Here is a 24,053-nt window from a genome sequence, read left to right as displayed (position 1 = left end):
GAGTGATACTGGGGGATGCCATTTCTTTTCACAGCAGGATCCCTTTGGTTGTCATATGCGGCAGCCTTACAACATAGCGGTACGTCGAAGATACTCTACGACCCGTTTTCTTGTCCATCATGCAAGCCATCCTGGGCTTACATTTCAGCAAGATAATGCCCGGGCACATACGGCGAGAGTTTCTACTGCCTGTCTTCGTGCTTGCCAAACCCTAGGCCAACGAGGTCGCCGGATCTCTCCCCAATCGAGAACGTTTGAAGCATTGTGGGCAAGGACGCCCAACAGCTTTGGATTTTGACAATCTAACGCACCAATTGGACAGAATTTTGCACGACATCCATCAGGAAGGCATCTAACAACTCTATCAATCAATGCCAAGCCCAGTAACAGCTTGCATAAGAGCCAGAGGTGCACCAACGTGCTATTGACTTGCTCAGTTTATGAAGCTCATTATCTTCAATAAATCATCCAATTTTTCCGAAATCTTGAGTCATTTATTTGACTGCACACGTACATCGAATCTACTGATTTCCGTCCCATTCGGATAATTGTCTGGCTCTGAGCACTATGGGACTTAACATCTGAGATCATCAGTCCCCTAGACCTGAGAACTACTTAAATCTAACTAACCTAAGGACCTCACACACATCCATGCCCGAGGCAGGATTCGAACCTGCGACCGTAGCTATTGCGCGGTTCCAGACTGAAGCGCCTAGAACCGCTCGGCCACACCGGCCAGCCATTCGGACAATTCTTTCGTAGTGCGTCTTCGTAGAGTGAATTACGGCGGAAACCAGGAACTGGGAATACTGAGCGAATACGAGGCGTGTTTTGTTAAGTAAGTACCGTTTTGAAATTAAAAAAAAGACGTGCTAAGATATCTCAATAATTTTATTTTTACATGAAAGCCTGTACCTTAATCTACGCACTGACGCCATAACAGTCTGATTCTTCCTTGTTTACGTTGTGTACTGAGTGTTTAAGATGCCTCCGATAGTCGTGAGTCCCGCCGGCTGTGAAGTACGGGCTGTTATAATATTTCTTAGTGCTAAAGGCCTAAAAGCGATCGATATTCATCGTGACATCTGTGCAATTTACGGAGAAAACATTATGAGTGATGGAATGGTAAGAAAGTGGGTGAGAGCATTTAAAGATGGCCGCACAAATGTGCACGATGAACAACGGAGTGGGCGTCCTTCGGTCGTTAATGAAAGTTTGGTACAGGAAGTGGACAATAAAGTGAGAGAAAACAGACGCTTTACGATTTCCTCCTTGCGGGATGACTTTCCTAATGTTTCTCGTAGTTTTGTATGGCACTGTGACCGAGCACTTGAATTACCGAAAATTGTGCGCACGCAGGGTACCGAAAATGTTGACGGATGTGCTCAAAATCAAATGTTTAGACAGTGCATTGACTTTCCTTGAGCGGTACCACAACGACGGTGATGATTTCTCAAGCCAAATCGTTACGGGCGATGAAACATGAGTGGCCTACGTCTCACCAGAATCAAAGCAACAGTCCATGGAAGTTGAGCAAGGGCATCGTTCTGCTGCAAGACAATGCCCGTCCGCATGTGGCGAATCAGACCAATGTCTGGGAAACTCTAGATCATCCTCCGTGCAGCCCCGATCTTGCGCCCAGTGACTACCACGTGTTCCGGCACTTGAAGAAACACCTGGGCTGTCAGCGTCTTCAAGGCAATGACGAAGTCAAAACAGTGGTGATGCAGTGGTTAACAAGTCAGGCGGCAGACTCCTATGAGGACGGTATTCAAAAACTGGTTCAACGTTATGACAAGTGCCTCAATATTGGCGGAAATTATGTGGAAAAGTAGATTAAGGTACAGGCTTTCATGTAAAAATAAAATTATTGAGATATCTTAGCGCGTCTTTTTTTAATTTCAAAACGGTACGCACTTAAAAAACACGCCTCGTACAATCTTGCCACTGCAGTAAATGAAAATTATTGACATTTGATACATTCTGAAACCAGCCATGGTCTTTGGGTCTTCAGTAGTGCCAGGGAATAACGGGTGCTTGCATCGAGCCACACGTTTATTCACATTATCTGCAGCCGAATTAAGGAGGGTAATTAATTTTAATGGTGGGTGGAAGACAGAAATCATTTCGGTCGAGGAATTCAGTAAGTAGGGCGACAATGGTGGCTTAGGAAGATTGATGCTCTGATCGTCCCTGGTTATGAACAGCGACACTCCGCGATGTCATCTTTACCGGTATCGTAGTTGATTTTTATAGCGTTGACACTAAATCAGTATGGTGTAATGTAAGTTATGATGATCACTTTTTCTGTGAAATATGTTAATATTAAAAAGGAAACAGGACATCAGGGATGTGTTTCCTACTTGATATTTTTGTCATATACTGTCACGCACCGACGGCTGATTGAGATAAAATTGAACATGTGTTTCAGGCTCCAGCTAGTATGAAATCCCTTCTAACATCCGGTTGGCTGCTCTCAGTTGCGGTTGGAAACTTGATTGTCATCATAATCGAAGGAGCAAAAATTTTTGAAAGCCAGGTAAGACAAAATAACTGAAATACAAAAACAATACTAAAGAGTCGAGAAGTATGTGTCAAATGTTTTCTTAGATCACTGGCTTTTTCTCGGAAAGCAGAACGAAAATAACAGATGTATTTCTGTCACTAACCAGTCAAGGGATACCTTTCAGTTAAGAGAGAGAAATTGCTGGGTAGGAAAATAAACATTTGAAGACAATTTTTCCAGTACTCTCGATTTCAGTATGTGATGAAAAACCACATTTTTCGAAACTCGTCGACGGCGAAAATATGTGGGTAGCAACGAACACTTACTGTTTGTGTGCTACCAGTGAGCTTCATATGAAACAAATGTTACATCCTTGACAGTAGGAACAGAATACTAAAAGAACGATTACAAGAAAAATGTATTTGCACGTAAGTAGAAGCGCCATTTTCATAAAATTGAAACGTTTTGAAAAAATCATCTTGTCATGAATTTAATTTGACGGATCGTGTAATAATATTAAATAGATTTAAAAAAGTTTTTTGTTTCGTGTCTAAACTAGAAGGAATACCCAAATATTAGCCTGATAACGACTGAGTGAATCCAGCACTGTTGATTTTTATAAATGGAAAACTTTTATTTCGTTTGGGTTTATTGTAAATTAAGCACACAATGGTCATTATTTAGAAACGTGTTGTTGTATTCAGATGTGTTGATGTTAATGTTAATTTACTTGTAAATGTCAGAATCTGACTGTTCATCGAGAGCCTTTGACAGGCAGGTCCTAGAGGGCTGCTAATGCAACTTCCTCACTGATACCGATGGCGCCAACTAACCTCTTATTTTTTTTATTTCATCTGCCCACTTTTCTCTGCCTATGTGCTCTGTTTGTCAGTATTCTCTTGCAGGTTGTGTCGTTGAACCTCGTAGGATTTAAAAGAAATGTTTGTATTAACGTGTACATTGGGTAATCTCTCTTATTGATTGGATGTTGTTTTTGACGCAGGCTAACACTTTCTTCCTGTTTGCTGGCCTGATGGTTGTGGATATGGGAATATTTGGCTTAATGGCGAGAGGATACAAGTACGTGGAAAAACCACAAGACGACGACAGCGAAGAAGACTTAAAGAGTGATGATGTTAACAGCGTCAAACAAGAACAAGGACTCGAGAATCCGAATTTCAAGCCTGAAGAATAATTTATTTCTATATGCAGCAAAGATAATATCATATAATCATCTGTGTAAAAACTATATCTCACGTAATACTTAGATCTACATGTTACATAGAAACCTCTCATCGACTTTTGTACATTCTCTCATCTGTAAATACAAGCAACTTGCATCAACATTTTTATAATTCAGTAATATCTGTCAAAATGTGCTTTGATCCAAATAACAAAATAACAGATTTATTTTCTAATTTAAGGAATCTGACAGTTGTTCTGTATGGCCTACCATGTTACCCCCATACTCCAAATTTGCGAATGGAATTTTCTCACACGTTCTTCCAAGGGTACCGTTCAAGGAACAAACATGATGCACTTAGAACATCCACTGAGGTCACATCTTCACCGCCCGAGTAGGGAGGGAAGAAAAAAGCAGAGAGAGAAATCGAATCCGCCCGGTGGATTACAGACCATACATATCCTGGATGTGATTCTTTGGCGGTTTCCCACATCCGACATGGTGAAGATCTGGCTGGCACCCAGCTCCTGCCTCAGCTACACGAATCGCAAACATTTACAATACGTTCGCACACTCTCACAGGAATAACTCTATACAGGCAGACAGCTGGGGTACACACTTAAGGAGGGGGGGGGGGCTGAGAGGGGGGGGAGAAGTCGAAGGGTGGCGACAGGAAAGGCAATCGGTCACCCTCTAACATTAACCCTCGTAGAATGAAGCAGGTAGGTGGAGATATCTTATGCTGCTGCCTTTCGAAAATATTGTAGTCTGGTCAGTTTGTTAATATTTTAAAATTTTGAAAGAAATATTTATTGGTTATAATGAATTCTTCTACCAGATACCATTTACGTAGAAATATTTATTGGTTATAATGAATGCTTCTACCAGATACCATTTACGTATTAAATTTTTCAATTAAACGTAAAACAAAAATTTAAGTCTGAGTAGTAGATGTCACCCAATGAATGTTGCATTCAATACTTCCAGGTTCATGGCGTTACTTACGCACCAATGTCTCTTTAAAAAGTATGTTGAGAGTAAAAGTCAACAACAATGAATGAAATTCGTATTTTTAAGCTTTTTTGTGGTGTTCATAAAGTCGGAAGTAAACTTTATTGAAAGTGACGCAAAGGAATTGCAGACATTGGCTGATCTTGGGCATTCATTTAAACCAGTGGAGAAGATTAAAAATTTGCTCCGGACCGGGATACAAACCCGGATCTTCTGCTTACTAGGCAACTGCACTGACCGCTGCGCCATCCAAATACAGGGATCATCACAACTCTGGGGCTACCCTTGCACACGTCCCGTCAGACCCAAATTTTCAATTCGTTCACACACTGCGAATGTAGCACCCAGTGCTTATTATTCTCATTACTCGCGGCATTTCGCCGATTCCCGTAAGAATTCGAGCCTGGCGTGCATCCGCACTGACGAGTCCAAAATAACAGACACCATTTTGATCCAGTAGCCACCACGAACTAAGATACAAAAAAATTACTGACATTGGCTCCGAGTGGGCATTGAAGGGGAGGGTCGAAAACTGTGCCGAAAGTACGATGGTATTGGTAAGAGTGTGCTAAGAGGTATTCAGGTTCTGGACCCTACCTACACATCAGTGTCTCTTTCAAAAGTATAGTCTTAACATAATTCAACAACAGTTAACGAATTGTGTCCTTTTTATTTTTTTGAGGGTGGGCATAAAGTGTCCCCTCTCGGTAACGCGCTTTATGGACAATGCCACGGCACTGCCAAGTTTAACATTGCCAAATCCTATAATAACCACGCCAACCCCGTGTAGGAACGGGATTAAGGCAAAAGAAATAGAAAAGAAAATGAGTGAGGTTGTTTCTTCCTTTTTCTACCGTCTTACTCTCGTCCCTTTGGTATTTTGCTTTTTGTCTGTTTTTTAATTTGTATACCATATTCTGAGTAATGAAATTAGGAGAGAGATGACATTGGATAACGCAGCCGGCAAGATTGTGGCTGAGAAAACAAAATGATTATCAGACTGTTCACTGGTGTATATGGGTATTACTAAGAAGCGATATGAAACGGAACGATCACGTAAAGTTATTATTTGGTAAGGTCAATGGAAGACTTAGATTTGTTGAAAGGACCACGAGAAAAATAGTGCGTCTATGAAGAAAATCGCATGCAAGGCGTCAGTGCGGTCAGTATTCTAGAATAGTTCCCAGTGTTTGGAGTCCTTATCAGGTAGGCGTGACAACAGGCATCTAAGGAACTCAAAGACGTGCTTCTACGAGGAGCGTCCAGTAAGCAATGCAACACATTTCTTTCTGAAAGTAGGTTGCTTTTTACTCAGGATTTCAATAAAACACATTATTCCCCACTTTTTTTGGATACAAAACCCTTTTTTTTTCAATATAATCTCAGTCAGTGCGATGGCCTTACGGCCCCTTGTTGGGAGGACCTGTCTATCCTCAGGGTAGCACTCTACTGGGCGACGTCGGAGCCAAAGTCTTATGGCACCAGGTGGTGTAGTTGTTAGTACACTGGACTCACATTCGAGAGGACGACAGTTAAAACTCACGTCCAGCCATCGAGATTTAGGTTTTCCGTGATTTCCCTAAATCGCTCCGGGCGAATTCCGGGATGATTCCCTTCAAAGGTCACGGTCGACGTCCTTCCCTATCCTTGGCACATTCCGAGCTTGTGCTCCGTCTTCAATGATCTCGATACTGACGGGACGTTAAACTCTAAGCTTCATTCCTTCTTTTTCTAGTCAACGTCCTGTTGCATCAATAATATCGCCATCACGTACTGCTTTCTGCGGAGCGAATTCTTCATTGGGCCAAACCGATGGAAGTAGGAAGGACAGCCCAATGAAGTCCTGTGAGTTCCTCTCGTGTGTCGTGTGTGCAGACTTGCGTGAGGCCTTGCGTTGTCATGGAGAAGGATACGTTCGTTTACATGTTTGTGGCGACGAACACGCTGTCGTAGTTTCTTCAGTTTCCTGAAGCTAGCATAATACATTTCAGAGTTGGTCGTTGCACCGTGAGGGAGGGCATTAAACAGAATAATCCCAGAAGACCGTCGCCATTACTTTACAGGCTGAGGGAGCTGCTTTGAACCTTCTGTGCGGAGTGGAGGCAGTGTGGTGCCGCGCCACTCCAGCCATTGCCGTGTTGTTTCTGGTTCGAAGTGATAACCCATCGCACAGATGGCCCCTCGTTGATCTTTGTGGGGTTCTGTTGGGCGGCGAGGAATACAGAGGGCACAAACTTTTGAGTATCTTGAATGGGGTGTCAGCACTGCCAACAGAGACATCCCGTTAAGCAGCGAGATGTTTGAGTGTAATCTGTCGATCACTTCGAATGAGAGTGTCCGCACGTTCCAACATTGCAGGAGTCACAGGTGTGTGGGATCGGCCGGCACGCGGTAGATCCGACAGGTTTGCGCGACCTTGTTGCGATGATGATAGACACCTCGCCCAACTGCTCATCGTGCTTTTGTTCACTGGCAGGTTTCCATAGACAGTCTGCAAGCGGTTATGAATATCTGCGACGTCCTGGTTTTCCGCCATAAGAAACTCAGTGACAACTCTCTGCTTGGAACACACCTCTGTTACAGAGAGAATTTTAAAGGCTGTTTATAGTGCGTCATCTATCGAAACTTCATGAAACTATAGGCGCTGAAGCGGAAATATTCCACAATGTCCACAACAGATTCCGCATTTTTTCGACCGAAAATGAGTGAGAAGGAAAGGTGTCGCATAATTTGGTGTACACCCCTGTAATGCCTCCGAATTTCTTACATGAAAACTCTTAAAGCTTGTTAAACAAAAACAAACTTATTAATATTCTACATCTTCATCTCTACATATTTATTTCCAAACACAATCAACCTGGTGATGAACACATTGTGAAGTGGGCTGCTTCTGTGTTGGCAGCGCTGTCTAGCGCTTTGCATTGGATCTCTGACTGTGCTTTCTCTGTAAGAGACTCTGTGGCTGGTTGGACTCGTTGTTGGAAGTTAATCGCCAGTAGTGTTGGGCAGTTGGAAGTTAGTCACCAGCCCAGTGATGGAAGTACTGTTGGGCAGTTGAAGGTGAATAGCCAGCAGTGATGGATGTTAAATGTGGGAAGTTAACGTTCATGGACGGTAGAGGTCTGAAGTTTTAGTGTAGGCTAACGATCTGGAAGTATCCGACTTGGAGATTGAAAATTATTCATGATTATACAGGGTGATTCAAAAAGAATACCACAACTTTAAAAATGTGTATTTAATGAAAGAAACATAATATAACCTTCTGTTATACATCATTACAAAGAGTATTAAAAAGGTTTTTTTTTCACTCAAAAACAAGTTCAGAGATGTTCAATATGGCCCCCTCCAGACACATGAGCAATATCAACCCGATACTCCAACTCGTTCCACACTCTCTGTAGCATATCAGGCGTAACAGTTTGGATAGCTGCTGTTATTTCTCGTTTCAAATCATCAATGGTGGCTGGGAGATGTGGCCGAAACACCATATCCTTAACATACCCCCATAAGAAAAAATCGCAGGGGGTAAGATCAGGGCTTCTTGGAGGCCAGTGATGAAGTACTCTGTCACGAGCTACCTGGCGGCCGATCCATCGCCTCGGGTAGTTGACATTCAGGTAGTTACGGACAGATAAGTGCCAATGTGGTGGCGCTCCATCCTGCTGAAAGATGAATTGTTGTGCTTCTTGTTCGAGCTGAGGAAACAGCCGATTCTCTAACATCTCCAGATACTGTAGTCCAGTTACAGTAGCACCTTCGAAGAAAAAGGGACCAAAAACTTTATTGGCTGAAATGGCACAGAAAACGTTCACCTTAGGCGAGTCACGTTCATACTGAGTTGTTTCCCGCGGATTCTCAGTGCCCCATATACAGACATTGTGACGGTTGACTTTCCCGTTAGTGTGGAAAGTTGCTTCATCACTAAACACAATCTTTGAAACGAAAGATTCATCTGTTTCCATTTGAGCAAGGATAAAATCACAGAAATCTATTCTTTTAATCTTATCAGCTGCAGACAGTGCTTGAACGAATTTCAGACGATAAGGTTTCATAACTAACCTTTTTCGTAGGACCCTCCATACAGTTGATTGTGGAATTTGCAGCTCTCTGCTAGCTCTGCGAGTCGATTTTCCTGGGCTGCGAACAAATGCTTGCTGGATGCGTGCTACATTTTCATCACTCGTTCTCGGCCGTCCAGAACTTTTCCTTTTGCACAAACACCCATTCTCTGTAAACTGTTTATACCAACGTTTAATACACCACCTATCAGGAGGTTTAACACCATACTTCGTTCGAAATGCACGCTGAACAACTGTCGTCGATTCACTTCTGCCGTACTCAATAACACAAAAAGCTTTCTGTTGAGCGGTCGCCATCTTAGCATCGTTTGACGCTGACGCCTAGTCAACAGCGCCTCAAGCGAACAAATGTACAACTAAATGAAACTTTATAGCTCCCTTAATTCGCCGACAGATAGTGCTTAGCTCTGCCTTTTGTCGTTGCAGAGTTTTAAATTCCTAAAGTTGTGGTATTCTTTTTGAATCACCCTGTATATCTTTGTACTGGACATCAATGACGATTTATATTCGTGTTTGATCTGGATGTCACATTATTGAGGTAAAAAGTACATTACTTGGTTTGCAACGAAATCTTTCCTTTGCTAACCACATGCCTATTAATAGTTAGTGGCTTTAGTAGTTAGAATCTTTTATTTAGCTGGCAGTATTGACGCTCGCTGTATTCCAGTATTTCGCGTAATGAAGATTTTTGTGAGGTACGTGCTTAATGAAATGTATAGGTTATTGTAAGGATTGCTTCTTCTTCAGGGCCAATCTTTTGTTTTAATTATTTGAAGTCAGATTGTAATTTTTTTTTGAGCAGTCAGATTGCATTGCGCTAGAATACTGTGGGTCAGTGTTGACACGATAAGAAAAGTAAAGAGAAAGTGGGCTCAGTACGTTCAGTTTTACTCAGATGTTTCAGAATCAGATAACATAGAAGGTTCATCTTCTCAGTCATTCAGCAACTTAGGTACAGCCACACTCATTTAAATAAAGAAGTTTCAACATTTCTTCCAACGAGAGACCAGTTTTGTGATACTGTCTCTGTAGAATGTTTGCCTTTGTCGACGGAGCCACAACCGCACCTCTGCTTGCGCTGCTTTATCACTACCAGACTTCAGTCCTCGAAAGCGTTTAAGTATTGGAAACAGATGATAATCTAGTGGGATCAGTCAAGACTGTGTTGAGGAACGTCTGCTCGAGAAGGGTGTGCATCCATTATGGTGCCACCATCGTATATCCTGCGTAGGAATCATGGGGATGAAAGAGAAGATTAATACTTGTATAGAGGCATTTTCCCTCGCTTAACACACGAATGAAGGAAGACAAATAGTGGGTAATACTGTTACGAAGTGCCTTCCACATTGCGCTGTACAGTGGCTTGCCGAGTAATTGTGCAGATACAGATACAGATAATATGGGCCTACGTCCAGGTCTGAAAGTTTTTATAGGATGCGTGGTTCAGCACATTCCCAGTTTAGTACCTATTTAAAACAACAGAAAGCAGAAATTCTGCTACGAAGGGCCGCCATGTTATCTTTATGGAGAGAAGTCGCAATGGGTGTTCCGCAGGGTTCGAACATGACACGACGATCTTTGATCTCCTCAAGGCTGTAGCTGTGGTGGTGCTGTCTAAGAAGCATATTGACGAAATCGGAGCTCATAAACTCTGTTGAATATTAGTTGTTTCGTCTGTTCGTGATTATGAGGCGTTACTTTTCTATGGCCAACTTTGAAAGGCCTGTATAGTACATTCCATGACGAACTGCAGTTGTTCTGCATGTCAGTAACTTCTGATCTTGACCCTAACGTCCCGATTGGTTAGAGTATACATCAATAACACCACTTACGTTTTCAAAAAAGCGTTTCCATTCGCCTTTCCCTGGTCCTAAGTTTGTGAGGGCCTATTGCTACCCTCACAAGCCTTGTTGAAACAAGATACTCCAGCTGCCAATTTTATTTATGCAACTGGTTTAGACTGTTATGAATCAAAATGGTTCAAATGGCTCTAAGCACTATGGGACTTAACACCTGAGGTCATCAGTCCCCTAGAGTTAGAACTACTTAAACCTAACTAACCTAAGCACATCACACACATCCATGCCCGAGGTAGGATTCGAACCTGCGACCGTAGCAGCAGCGCGGTTCCGGACTGAAGCGCCTAGAACCACTTTTATTTTATTTTTTTGTATCTGCTCTGGGCGGACGAGTTTTTTTTTTTTTTTTTTTTTTTTTTTTTTTTTTTTTTGTTACAGAGGGCCCTCTGACCGAACACGCTGAGCTACCGTGCCGGCGAACCACTCGGCCTCAGCGGCCGGCTGTTATGAATCACTCAAGTATATGAGCCAATAGCCTATCCGTATTACTGAAGGGCTAACAATGCTGTGCACGACCTCCGAAAGCAGGTTGCCTATACAAGGCGTTTGTTTTAATTTTAGACAACTAAAAGTTTTGAAAACAACGCATCGTGCTAAAAAAATGTTCTAAGTGAAAAGTTAATATTAGTAAAGGGGACATTGCTCTGTACTATAACTGGACACCTTTATCTCTCCTGGGGTGAACGTTGTATTTTCAAATGGAAACCCCCATTTTTATTTAATATTCGGATTCTATGCCAAAAGATACGTATGGTCTACTCACACCATTATTTCCCATTCGTGGTAGATGCCGCTGTAATCGACAAATATCAAGTGTGCCGGTTTTTGCAATTAAGAACCGACGCATTTGACTCTACATTTCATTCACGATGTAAATGTAAACCTTTGTGTTCTAACGATTGATACTGATGTTCAAACGTTACTTGTGTGTTGCTAATTCGATTGTAAAGTATTATTATATTATTATTATAGGGACGAACACTGACGTTTCTGCCAGATAAGCTAGTTGCACGCTAACGTAGTTTTCTGTTGATTGTCGTGATTCCGCGACCCATCGGAATGCTGATTTCGATGACCGCCCTCGACCACCGCCACCAGGGTGACTGATTTCGGCGTATGTTTGCATCCAATTCTCGCGCTGGCCGCTACGCGGCTACCGGCAGAATGCAAACCGCAACCATTGTAATGAGGTAAAATGTGGATGAATTGGCAATGACAGACACACCTGCCATGGAAGCTCACAGAAATGAAGCACCACAGTGGTCAGAGGTAAGGGGACTCGCCGTTAATCAAGCATCCCGACGGGAACAGAAAACTATTATATCCACATCGTTGTTCCTAAATCATGCTAAATGTAATTTCTAACGAGACATTGAAACAGCTAACAATATTTGCTGTACAATCAAATTTGTGACACTAAAATAAATTTTGAACATAGATATCAACCGTTAGAGCACAAAGGTTTATATTTACATCGTTAAAATATGTTGAATCTTAGTTACAAAAACAGGCACATTTGATATTTGTCTATCACAGCGCACTCCACCACGAATGGTAAACAATGACTTGAGTACATCGTACATTTGTTTGGCTTAGAATTTGAATATTCAATAAAAATGCGGAGTTCCTATTTTAAAATACAAAGTTGACCCCGGCCACGCTGGAGGGGTGGGTAGGAGGTGGCCAGTTGCAGCGCAGACAGATTTCCTCTTTAGTAGTATTAATATTTCACCTAGAACATTCTTTTCGTACGATGTGTCGTTTTCGAGATACGAGGTCTATTAGGAAAGTCAGTTCCGATCGGTCACGAAATGAAAGCCTCTGTAAAAATCCCATGAAGTTTTGCACATATGCGTTGAGCAATGTCTCTAGTACGCCCATCGATCTCGTACGTTGCTCTTTTCAGTTCTGAGTGCACCTTGAGAACGTAAAGATGCCTAGAAAATAGTGTCTCCCGCCAAGTTTGAGAGCCTAGTGAGAGCTTTCGAATGGTGTTATGCATCACACATAACGTAACCGTCATACGGTTCCTTCTTCGTAACAATTCTCGGCCTCTCCCTGCAGGGGGAATGAAGATGCTCCTGCCGCGTTTTCGATGGGAAGTATTTGACCACCCCCGATGCAGCTCGTAATTGGATCCCGCTGAGTTTCATCTCTACTCACTTGAACTGCTGGTTGTGAAGACAAAGTTTTGGCACAGAAAACGAGCTGTAGATCAGCGTAGAGAATTTGCGGAAAGCACAAGTGGCTACCTTTAAAGACGATGGTATTGGAAAGTGGGCACAACGGACATATGTCTAAGTAGAAGTGGTGGCTACGTTGAGAAGTGGCTCGAAGCTGTAGCTAAAGGTTCCAAATAATTTTTTTTTATTTTCACAGTGGTTTCCATTACGCGACCGACCTGAACTTACTTTCCAAATAACCCTCTTACTTAGTTGTCTGAAATTAAAACAAACATCCTGTATAAGAGCTTCCAAGAGCAATAAAAATTTCATTTGCAGCATTTCATATAACTATTGATCGAATTTAAAATGTTGTCATAATCTACTAATAAATAATTTACTCTTAAAGAGGTATAAACTTACATCAGAAGTTTAACACAATAAGACAAGTGCTACAGGTAGAAACTGTGTGTTTGTCTTGAGGCAGTGTAACTCAGGACGCGAAAATTACCCAGACTATATTCATCCAGTATTTGAGAGTGAGAGCACTTAGCAGCTTCCAACAAACTTTGCACGTAACTTTTTCTCGCTGAGACATTCACAAAATAATGTAGTGAAATAGTTTTTCGCTTACTATATTCGCTGTTCACGCAGTAAAATTTCAACATCAGATATGAGGTTTATCACTAGCAGTCGAGGTGAGAGGCATCTTATCCGCATGGCTGTAACGGATCGTGCAGCAACGTCTCGATCCCTGAGTCAACAGATGGGGACGTTTGCAAGACAACAACCATCTGCACGAACAGTTCGACGACGTTTGGAGCAGCATGGACTATCAGGTCGGAGATCATGGCTGCGGTTACCCTTGACGCTGTATCACAGACAAGAGCGCCTGCGATGGTGTGCTCAACAACGAACCTGGGTGCACCAATGGCAAAACATCATTTTTTCGGATGAATCCAGGTTCTGTTTACAGCATCATGATGGTCGCATCCGTGTTTGGCGACATCACGGTGAACGCTCATTGGAAGCGTGTATTCGTCATCGCCATACTGGCGTATCACCGGCGTGATGGTATGGGGTGCCATTGGTTTCACGTCTCGGTCACCTCTTGTTCGCATTGACGGCACTTTGAACAGTGGACGTTACATTTCAGATGTGTTACGACCCATGGCTCTACCCTTCATTCGATCCCTGTGAAACCCTACATTTCAGCAGGATAATGCACGGTCGCATGTTGCAGGTCCTGTACGGGCCTTTTTGGGTACAGAAAATGTTCGACTGCTGCTCTGGCCAGCACATTCTCCAGATCTCTCACCAATTGAAAACGTCTGGTCAATGGTGGCCGAGCAACTGGCTCATCACAATGCGCCAGTCACTACTCTTGATGAACTGTGGTATCGTGTTAAAGCTGCATGGGCAGCTGTACCTGTACACGCCATCCAAGCTCTGTTTGACTCAATGCCCAGGCGTATCAAGGCCGTTATTACGACCACAGGTGGTTGTTCTGGGTACTGATTTCTCAGGATCTATGCACCCAAATTGCGTGAAAATGTAATCACATGTCAGTTCTAGTATAATGTATTTGTCCAATGAATACCCGTTTATCATCTGCATTTCTTCTTGGTGTAGCAATTTTAATGGCCAGTAGTGTTATGTACTAACTCAAGTCGCAACACATTTTGCAAACAGTATGTGCATTCGAGGCCCGTTCAAAAAATTCCGAAACATTCGTAATTTCACAAAAATGTGCGCTGGAGGAAAATGCGGTTGGCGCCCCCGAACATGCCTGTGTTTAATGTGTAACTGCCGGAATTTTCGCCGTTTTACGTCTGTTAGTAATTGCTCAGTGCTTTATTGAGTAGAAGGTTGTGTCGCACAATTTGCGAATTTCGAGATGGCAGAGTTAAAGGAGCGGCGTGTCTGCATTAAATTTTGGGTGAAACTCGAGAACACCTTTACAGAAACACACCAAATTATGCAGGAAGCCTACGGTGATGAGTGCTTAAGCCTTACTCGGTGTTAAATCACACGATTTAAAAATGACCGGCCGGAAGTTAAAGATGACCTTCGTTCAGGACGCCCTTCGACGTCTACCGACGACGCTCATGTGAGGAACGTCAACGAAATTGTGTGTGCCAGTCGAAGACTGACTGTCTTATAGATTGCAGAAGAATGTAACATTTCATTAGGATCATGTCATGAAATGGTTACACAATATCTTGGAATGCATCGTGTTGCCGCCAAGTTCGTCCCACGACTCATGAGTCAAGACTAGAAAGACCTTCGCCTCACAGTTTGTGAAGAGATTTGAATGGCGCAAATGAGAACGAAAAGTTCCTTAAGAGAATCAAAACTGGTGATGAGATGTTTATCTACGGTTATGATACCGAGACCAAGGTTCATTCTTCACAATCGATTGGGTCATGCCGTTACAGCAATCACAGATTGATTTGCATATTTATTACCAGGAACAATGTAGAGAAATTTTTTGGAGAATAGTTAAAGTTTGCTTGTGCAGGAATAGAAATCGTGCATAGTCTGCAACTTTCAACACCCATTTTGTGAGAAGTATTTTATTCTCAACTGTGAACTTTTGAAATACTATGGAGTGTAGTACAAGTGAGATTCTTTCACTTTCTGCATTTGTAGCGTTATGTTGTGCTTAGAATAAGTGATTTTTAATATTAATCTTTGCTATTGCTAAAGATATATTCCCAGTTAAAAGTATTCTTATTTATTGAATCCTGAAGTGTAGCACGGTTAGACAGACAGTGATTTTTTATGGTATATATTGCTTTGTGCCCTTTACTGAAGTATAGGTATTTCATTGCACATTGATATTATCAGAAGCTTGGCTTTGCATTTATTCAGTGAGTTTTGTAAGTGTTTAACTATTTTGATTAACATTTATGGAAGTGATTTTAGTAGTAATCTATGTGGTGTAGATCTTCAATGTGTGAGAGATTTCTTTTTTGTTTGCTGCTTTGCTATAATTACATTAAACTGTCAAAAGCTATCAGAGCTACATCATATGCTAGAGCTGCAGCAGAGGTAACTTTTGGTAATTCTGTAGATAGAGAAGGGACAACTGAACAGGAATCCTCTCACAACACTGATTTAACTGAGACAGATAGGACAATGTATGACAGAATTGAATTTTTCAATATCAAACATGGAATAAAAGAGTACAGTTGGGGATTCCGCTTTCAAAACTGAGTCTGTAGTATGTAATTTGTCGCAACAGTCAAGTTTTGTACTCAAAAATTCAGGATTTGCATCCACAACTATTGACCAAGTTGAGCCAGTCTCTGCTCCCTCCTGTAGTAATGCCAGGTGGGAACAATAATATTTTGCAAAGTACTCTGAAGGTATTATCATAGCACAATGAAGAACTGAATATAATATTTGAAGAACATGAAAGAATACAGGCCAGCAATCTGGAACAGAGTAACAAAAAAATTAGAGAGGAACTTTTAGCTGATTTAAATGAGAAAACTAAACAGGTCAAGCAACACGTACGTGAGCAGTTCAACCCTTTAATAAATAATATAAAGTCGAGAATCAAACACACTGATATGGTTAAAACAGCAGGATAATCAGTTTGAAACCCAGGTACAAAGTCTTGAAGAGCAGTGTGCACCTTTTAAGGATAAAGAGACAGAATTTGCTACCCAAGAACAGTTACATACAGTTACCAAACAGGGTTCTTGGATCATTGTATCTTGCATGCACTGGAGGTGATTTTACCCCCCAGGGCATCTGTCAGGGGAGCCTGAAGAGAAGCAGTGTGAGGGATATGATGCTGGAATAAGTTCACCATGCCAAGAAATCATCTGACATCACAATACATTTTGGGTAGAGGCAGTTCATTAACGAAAGCCACGCAGTCTGACGCCGGATGTATGGAGTGACAGAAGGTAACACTATGGCAACAATGTTGTGATATCTTCTATTTGCCTTTCAGTATGTTTTCCATACAATTGGCATCATCAGTGTGTTCAATACATTTTTTTAAAATTACAATAATTATTATTGTACATAATTGTGCCTGTGCAGGGCAAGCAGATACGCAAGCTAAAGTAATATTGGTAATACAACAATTATTCATTCACAATAGTAATAATAATAATAATAATAAATCGTAACAGTTAAATATACAATTGTATCAGGATATATTTATGGTACTTCTTACGTATCCATGTAAAAAGTCTTTGTTGGTACATCACTGTCACAAACATATAGGTATAATTCATATGGCAGTTTTTTGTTTCATGTAGCATATCTCTTTTGTGTCACTGTTTAGAAACTCATCAAGAGAGAATATGGCGTACATTTGAGCCACACTTCTATTGTTTGCTTAAAGTTATTCATAGATAGTTCACTCACAGCCTTTCAGAGTTTGTTATAAAATTTCAAGCTAAGGTGTTTATGGCTCTTTTGTGTTAATGTCAGCCTTGTGTATGGTAGGTCTATGTTACTATTATTTCGAGTATTATGAACATGCACTTCAGATCTTAAATTAAAGTTCTTTATGTTTTCTATAGCATATATTAAACAATTATAAATGTATATACTAGGTAGTGTCATTATCTTTAGTTCTTTAAAATGATTTTTGCAACTTTGTCTTGGTGCTAGTCCTTAAATGCACCTAACTGCTTTCTTCTGCCACTTGAACCCACTGAGTTACCCCAAAGAAGTACCCCAGATTGCAGTTGTGAATGGAGAAAAGCAAAGTATGTGGAGATTCGCAGATTTTTACTGATAATGTGTCTCAGCTTGTGTAATAGAGAGAGAGTTCGATCAAGTTTGCCACGTAGATAATTTGTGTGTCTGTCCCGTGTAAGTTTTTGATCTATATGTAAACCTAGTAACTTGACATTGTTGTATTCTGTTCAATTGGTTTCAGAGTGAAGTAAATTTCTTCAGTTTTCAATTTGTTTAGGCCTATTGATAAAAGGTTGGCTCTGCACCAGTCACTGCTCATTTCAGTTACTACTTTGTTGTATTCTATGACATCTTGCAGATTTTCTCCATCTGTTATTAGTGTCATATCATCAGCATACAGTACATTGTTGCATGGCATATAATTTGAGAAGTCATTGACGTAAACAATGAACAGGAAAGGGCAAAGCACTGAGCCTTGTGGAATTCCTCTCTTTACTTTCTTGGTTGTTGACTTTCGATAGTTTGTTTTTACTAATTGTACCCTATTGCTTAAGTATGCTTGAAAAAATTATAATGGTTTATCTACAATACCATAATGTTCTAGTTTTTTATCATTATTTCATGTGTGACTGGATCGAAGGCTTTTGTTAAATCTAACTGTGTAGCACAAGTGAGTTTCTTGTTTTCATATCCTTCATATAGATTACTAAGGAGGCATTCAACTGCTTTAGTTGTCGATAGCTCAGATCAAAAGCCAAACTTGTTCTTACTCAGTAATTTATTACTTTCAAAATAATTGTAAATTTGGATATGTATGCTGTTTTCTGTTACTTTTGATATAATGGGAACTATTGACATAGGTCTATAATTGTTTGGCATTTTTCTGCCACCTTTCTTATAGATTGGGAGTGTAACTGTCATTTTCAGACATTCAGGGAATACTCCTTCTTCAAGTATGCGATTCTTCAGATATGTTAGTGGCATTAGATTGCAGTGGCTATGTGTTTAACGATACTGTTACTAAGCCCGTAGTAGTCCTCTGTTTTTAAGTTTCTTTATAGATTTGATAATGTGGCCGGAGGTGATTTTTGACCAAGAGAATTTCTTGGTTGCTGGTGCTTGTTGTTTAAGAAGGGTTACAGCAGCTGAAATATTATCAGAATTATTTTTAGCAAAAGAAGAAGAAGAAGAGCTGGCACAATGTATAAAATATTCGTTAAGGATGTTGCAATCTATAGGCACTGTGGCTTCCTATTTGCTCATATTGATTTCACTTTGTATTATATTCCAAGCTGCTTGACAGGCATTTTTTGAGCCTGCAATATATTCATCATTTACTTTACATTTTATTTCATATTTGTACAACTTCTTAAGGGTCACATCTACCACCTTCAGTTCATGTTTCAATTGTACAATATTGCTCTCTTTTAGTATTCTGAAAGTGACTAACTGTTTAGTTCTCTCTGGGTTCATACTGCCTATTCTGACCCATATCCCGTCATGATCAGATAACTCTAACTTAATCACATCATGCTTTAGTTGATCCTGATTTACATTACTAATTACATTGTCAAGGCATGCATCTAGTCTAGTAGGTTTTTCATTTATACAGTAGTAGTTTAGTGCCTTTAGGCTGTTAACCATGTCATTTACATTTTTTTTACTTTCCCTTATATCTATATTGAAGTCACCTGCAATAAAAATTTTGAAATTTTTGTGTTTGGTGAATAATTTGATTAGTGAATTTAGTTTATCTATAAGAACTTCCTCATCAGAGGCTGGTGCATGGTACACAGAAGCAATGATAATTTTTTGGGTATGCAATACTATGGCTGCTACTTTAAATACACCTTCAATGCAATGTTTGTGTAGGCCTATCACTGAATGCTGCAGATTTAAGTTTTCTTTGATGTAGATTGCAACTCCACCATGTGCGATAGTTGTTCTACAATATTTTGTGGCTAATATGTAGCCATAAGGTACACACAAATCTATTTCTGAGTCATGCAACCAATGCTCATTTATACACAGTATGCTACAGTTAATTTTGTCTGCCAAGTACTGTAACTCATTAACCTTATGTCTTAGGGATTGTACATTAACATGAAATAACATTAAATCGTTTTTGTTACTGGGAGGAATACTTGTTGCTTGTCCAACTGTTGTAACCAAATCCAACTTGTGTTAGATTTGATCATTAGTGGGAGTTTCCCTGTACCATATCTTCGAACTGAAACCCATAAATTGTTTTATTAGCAGAGCTTAAGTTTTCTCTTACAATCCCAAGTTATTTTTTTTTTTTTTTTTTTTTTTTTTTTTTTTTTTTAGAAGTGACTTTCCTAAGGCATTTAGATGCTGACCATGGCTTGTATGACAAGCCCTGTTACAGTGACAAGTTTTGCTAAGGGGCATAATTGTGGTATGGCAGCAGTCTGAAATATCATTCATGTCAATCACTGTTACATTTTTGAAATGTTTACATACTGAATCATAGAGGTTATTTTGCTTTTTTAATTTCGTTGTTAACATATGATTGTTCTATTGGATCCTAACAGTGAGGTATTTTAGCCACTATTACATTGGTATGTGTTAGCTTACCCAGTGACTCTTTCAGTGCTTTTGTTGTTGCAACTGTTTCATTGTGATACACATCATTAGCACCTCCTATAATTACTGCATAGTCGTTTGATGATAGATTCTTGCATTCTTCTTCAACACTGTCAACAACTTGGCTTAATCTTGCTTTTGGTTTTACTAGTCCCTGAATTTTGAACGTTCCTGCTGCATCATCTGTTTTCAGTTTTATAGCTAACCCTCTTCTGAAACAGTCTGAAAAAACTTTTAGGTTATTATAGTGTTTACTTTTTTTAGTACCTTTGTGTTCATTTGATGATATTGTTTTATCACAGTTTGGTTTGGGGTATGTCTTCTTTGGACTGTCACTTGAATATCACTGTCATTGTTTACATGAGTTAGAGCTGAGTATCTATTCTCATGTTCAGGGATTATACAAAGATTAAGATAACTATTCACTTTTGTGTTGTTTGTTGCCTTACGAGGCAGTCGAGGCATAATCCATCCTGTGCTGCTTTTCTGAAAATGTGTTTGCCCTGTGGACTGGGACGGTGTTTCATTATTTAGCGTGTCAATTGTTGTAAATTGAAAGGACCATGTTTCTTAGCAACCAAGTGAATGGGGGGGGGGGGGGTGACCAACTGTTATCAGATGGGCATATGATACCAGCATCTACGAGCTCTAACATGGTGGATTTAGCATGGCATAGTTTCTTAGAGAGAAAGATATCTAGCTTTGTAATGGATGGGAGGACCTTCTGCGGTAGTTAACCTGTGGCAGTTACCATTAGATATCACATTAACACACAGTTCAGAGGTGCTGAATGGGGAGCTGTGTAGTTTCCTGTGAGGGGGAAGACAAACATCACACAAAACAGTATGGGACTGAGAATCACTGATGTTATGTGTTTGTGGCATGGCTGGTGAAGAGGCAGCTTGGCAGGAACCTCATGGAAGGTGGCTGTGAAGCAATGAGCCCTTTGCCTGTGGGGAGAGCACACACCAAGTTGGCTGATGTGTTGGCAATCAGCTGATAGAGAATGTTGTTGGCATGTAATGCATCTTTCACTTGGCACTGAGTCAAGAGGGCAGCAAAGGAGTTGAAAAGAGAAGCCTCAGGTGAGAGCACTTGAAGGAAGTGCAGACAAGATTACAGTGAGCTGCAGGTAAGGTAGGTGCACAGGCAAAGAAGCTGGGAATGCATGTTCCCAAACTGTAGTGAAGCAAGGCATATGTGTGAAGGTGCGGTGAGAGACCAGAATGATTACGGAAATCGATCCCAAGGACAGGGCCATCCACGTCGGTGGTGTGGAAGGTGCAATAGAACTTAAGCTGAGGCATAAACTGGAGCCAAAGATTGGCAGCACTGTGAATAGTGATATCGGAGCTGTTGTCTGGTCATAGAACCATTGATGACTGTAGAAGGCTCAGAGGTATGAAAGAGGGAAGAATGACACTTGAACTGGCACGTGTGTCGACAAGGGACACATATTAGTAGCTCAATCGAATGTGCAAAATTGTTGGAAGGTGAAAACTGATTTTGGAGGCAGTGCCCTGTTGCAGGGATGTGAGATGAGGCAGCTAGAGTGAGTGGCACACGTGGTGTGTTTGGGTGCTGTGTGCAAGGATTCGACAGTCCCTTGTAGTGTTGCCAAAATGTCATGTGGAACCAGAATAGCCGGTAGACCGGGTGTGGAGTGCGATGGGAGTCACTCAAACCATCTGCAGGTGGCAGTGCAGTACTGTCTAGGTGGCAGTGCAGTACTATCTAGTGTCATACTTGATCTTGCACACCACCTGCTGTATGGGTAAGAGGGGGAAGGTCTGAAGTACTGTTGCCAACTAAGTCCAACACTGGGCAACTCACTGAAAACAAGAGCTGGCAATGACGTATTATGCGGTACGCTTAGTCGGCAAGGTGAAGTTTGGCATCCAAAGGCTCAATGACATGGGATAATATTAGCAGTTGCACGTCTTGAGGTAACCTCACTACCCACAATGTCCATAGGTCCACATCCAGAGACCGAGCGAGGTGGCGCAGTGGTTAGCACACTGGACTCGCATTCGGGAGGACGACGGTTCAATCCCGTCTCCAGCCATCCTGATTTAGGTTTTCCGTGATTTCCCTAAATAGAGACGAGCTTGTGCTCCGTCTCTAATGACCTCGTTGTCGACAGGATGTTAAACACTAACCACCACCACCACCACCACCACCACCATCCACATCCAGAAGTGAGTCGATGAGGGCACACAATCTGCACCAGAGCTGTAATGGTGATTTGCCATCCAGCTGCTCTTCATGCATGATATGATGAAATGCGTCCTCTGGCAAGTGAGACTGGTGCTCAATAATAATGTCTTGTATGCTGGCACATTTAGGTGAGATGGGCGGAGAGAGTATTTAGGTCGCTAATCAGGTGTTCATGCAGATGGTTGATGAAACACGCGAATTTAGCATCATCACTGCAGATGCTGTGGATGGCCAAAATATTGTCCAAAAGGCCAAAACAAGTCTTTCAAGTCTTTGAGCTGTTCTTGAGTGGTTGTGTTAACTTCAGAAGTAGTCCGACATGCTCGTAGCACACCACGGGAGCACCTAGCAGAGGTACGGAAAAAGTCTGTTGCAGAAAAGTGCAGTGAGCAGAGTGCAGTGGTGGTGTCCAACTGCAGTGTCTCCCAAAATCTGATGACAGAGCAGGAGGGGGTTTGTAAGCATGACACAACAGTGTGGCAGGAACAGAAGTGTGTGGACCAGTGCAGATGCAATAGCCGTTTTAAAACCCCCAACTGCAAATAGTCTGAGCACTCGACAGAATGATGTGGTTCTTGTGTGAAAAACAGATTATATGGAATGTTGGAATGTTGGGAGCAAGTAAAGTTCATGTTTGATTGATGAAAATCCTTGTGGCAAAGTGAATGTAGATCTATAGTCGCCAGAGAGAGAGTTGTCAAGAGTCTGCAGGATGGCGTGTTGTTCCCGCCCTGGTGCATCACAAGGATGAAGTTCACACACTGACGTTTTTGGCAGCAAGACAAGATGATTTTTGTAGCTGCAGTTGCATTGAGGAAAACGACTATGTCATACACGTATTTACTCGAATCTAAGCCGCACTTTTTTTCCGGTTTTTGCAATCCAAAAAACCGCCTGCGGCTTAGAATCGAGTGCAAAGTAAGCGGAAGGTCTGAAAAATGTTGGTAGGTACCACCACAACTAACTTCTGCCGTCGAATATACACTCCTGGAAATTGAAATAAGAACACCGTGAATTCATTGTCCCAGGAAGGGGAAACTTTATTGACACATTCCTGGGGTCAGATACATCACATGATCACACTGACAGAACCACAGGCAACAGAGCATGCACAATGTCGGCACTAGTACAGTGTATATCCACCTTTCGCAGCAATGCAGGCTGCTATTCTCCCATGGAGACGACCGTAGAGATGCTGGATGTAGTCCTGTGGAACGGCTTGCCATGCCATTTCCACCTGGCGCCTCAGTTGGACCAGCGTTCGTGCTGGACGTGCAGACCGCGTGAGACGACGCTTCATCCAGTCCCAAACATGCTCAATGGGAGACAGATCCGGAGATCTTGCTGGCCAGGGTAGTTGACTTACACCTTCTAGAGCACGTTGGGTGGCACGGGATACATGCGGACGTGCATTGTCCTGTTGGAACAGCAAGTTCCCTTGCCGGTCTAGGAATGGTAGAACGATGGGTTCGATGACGGTTTGGATGTACCGTGCACTATTCAGTGTCCCCTCGACAATCACCAGTGGTGTACGGCCAGTGTAGGAGATCGCTCCCCACACCATGATACTGGGTGTTGGCCCTGTGTGCCTCGGTCGTATGCAGTCCTGATTGTGGCGCTCACCTGCACGGCGCCAAACACGCATACGACCATCATTGGCACCAAGGCAGAAGCGACTCTCATCACTGAAGACGACACGTCTCCATTCGTCCCTCCATTCACGCCTGTCGCGACACCACTGGAGGCGGGCTGCACGATGTT

The 24,053-nt window shown here is 41.7% G+C and overlaps 1 protein-coding gene across 1 annotated transcript in view; it reads left to right on the top strand.

Annotated features, from left to right (window-relative positions):
- Nucleotides 1-3,924, top strand: part of LOC126260213 (solute carrier family 15 member 1-like) — a 212,065-nt gene extending 208,141 nt beyond the window's left edge. The window contains exons 16-17 of the mRNA XM_049957509.1: nucleotides 2,432-2,539; nucleotides 3,510-3,924. Of these exons, the coding sequence (XP_049813466.1) occupies nucleotides 2,432-2,539; nucleotides 3,510-3,701 (300 nt within the window). The 3' untranslated portion in view covers nucleotides 3,702-3,924. The remainder of the gene's footprint in view (nucleotides 1-2,431; nucleotides 2,540-3,509) is intronic.
- Nucleotides 3,925-24,053: the final 20,129 nt, after the last annotated feature.

Source organism: Schistocerca nitens, chromosome 5 (genome assembly GCF_023898315.1).
Source record: "Schistocerca nitens isolate TAMUIC-IGC-003100 chromosome 5, iqSchNite1.1, whole genome shotgun sequence".
In the NCBI taxonomy this organism is placed as follows: Eukaryota; Metazoa; Arthropoda; class Insecta; order Orthoptera; family Acrididae; genus Schistocerca; species Schistocerca nitens.
The sequence above is the reverse complement of the archived record's forward strand: the minus strand, read 5'-3'. Positions and strand labels throughout refer to the sequence as shown.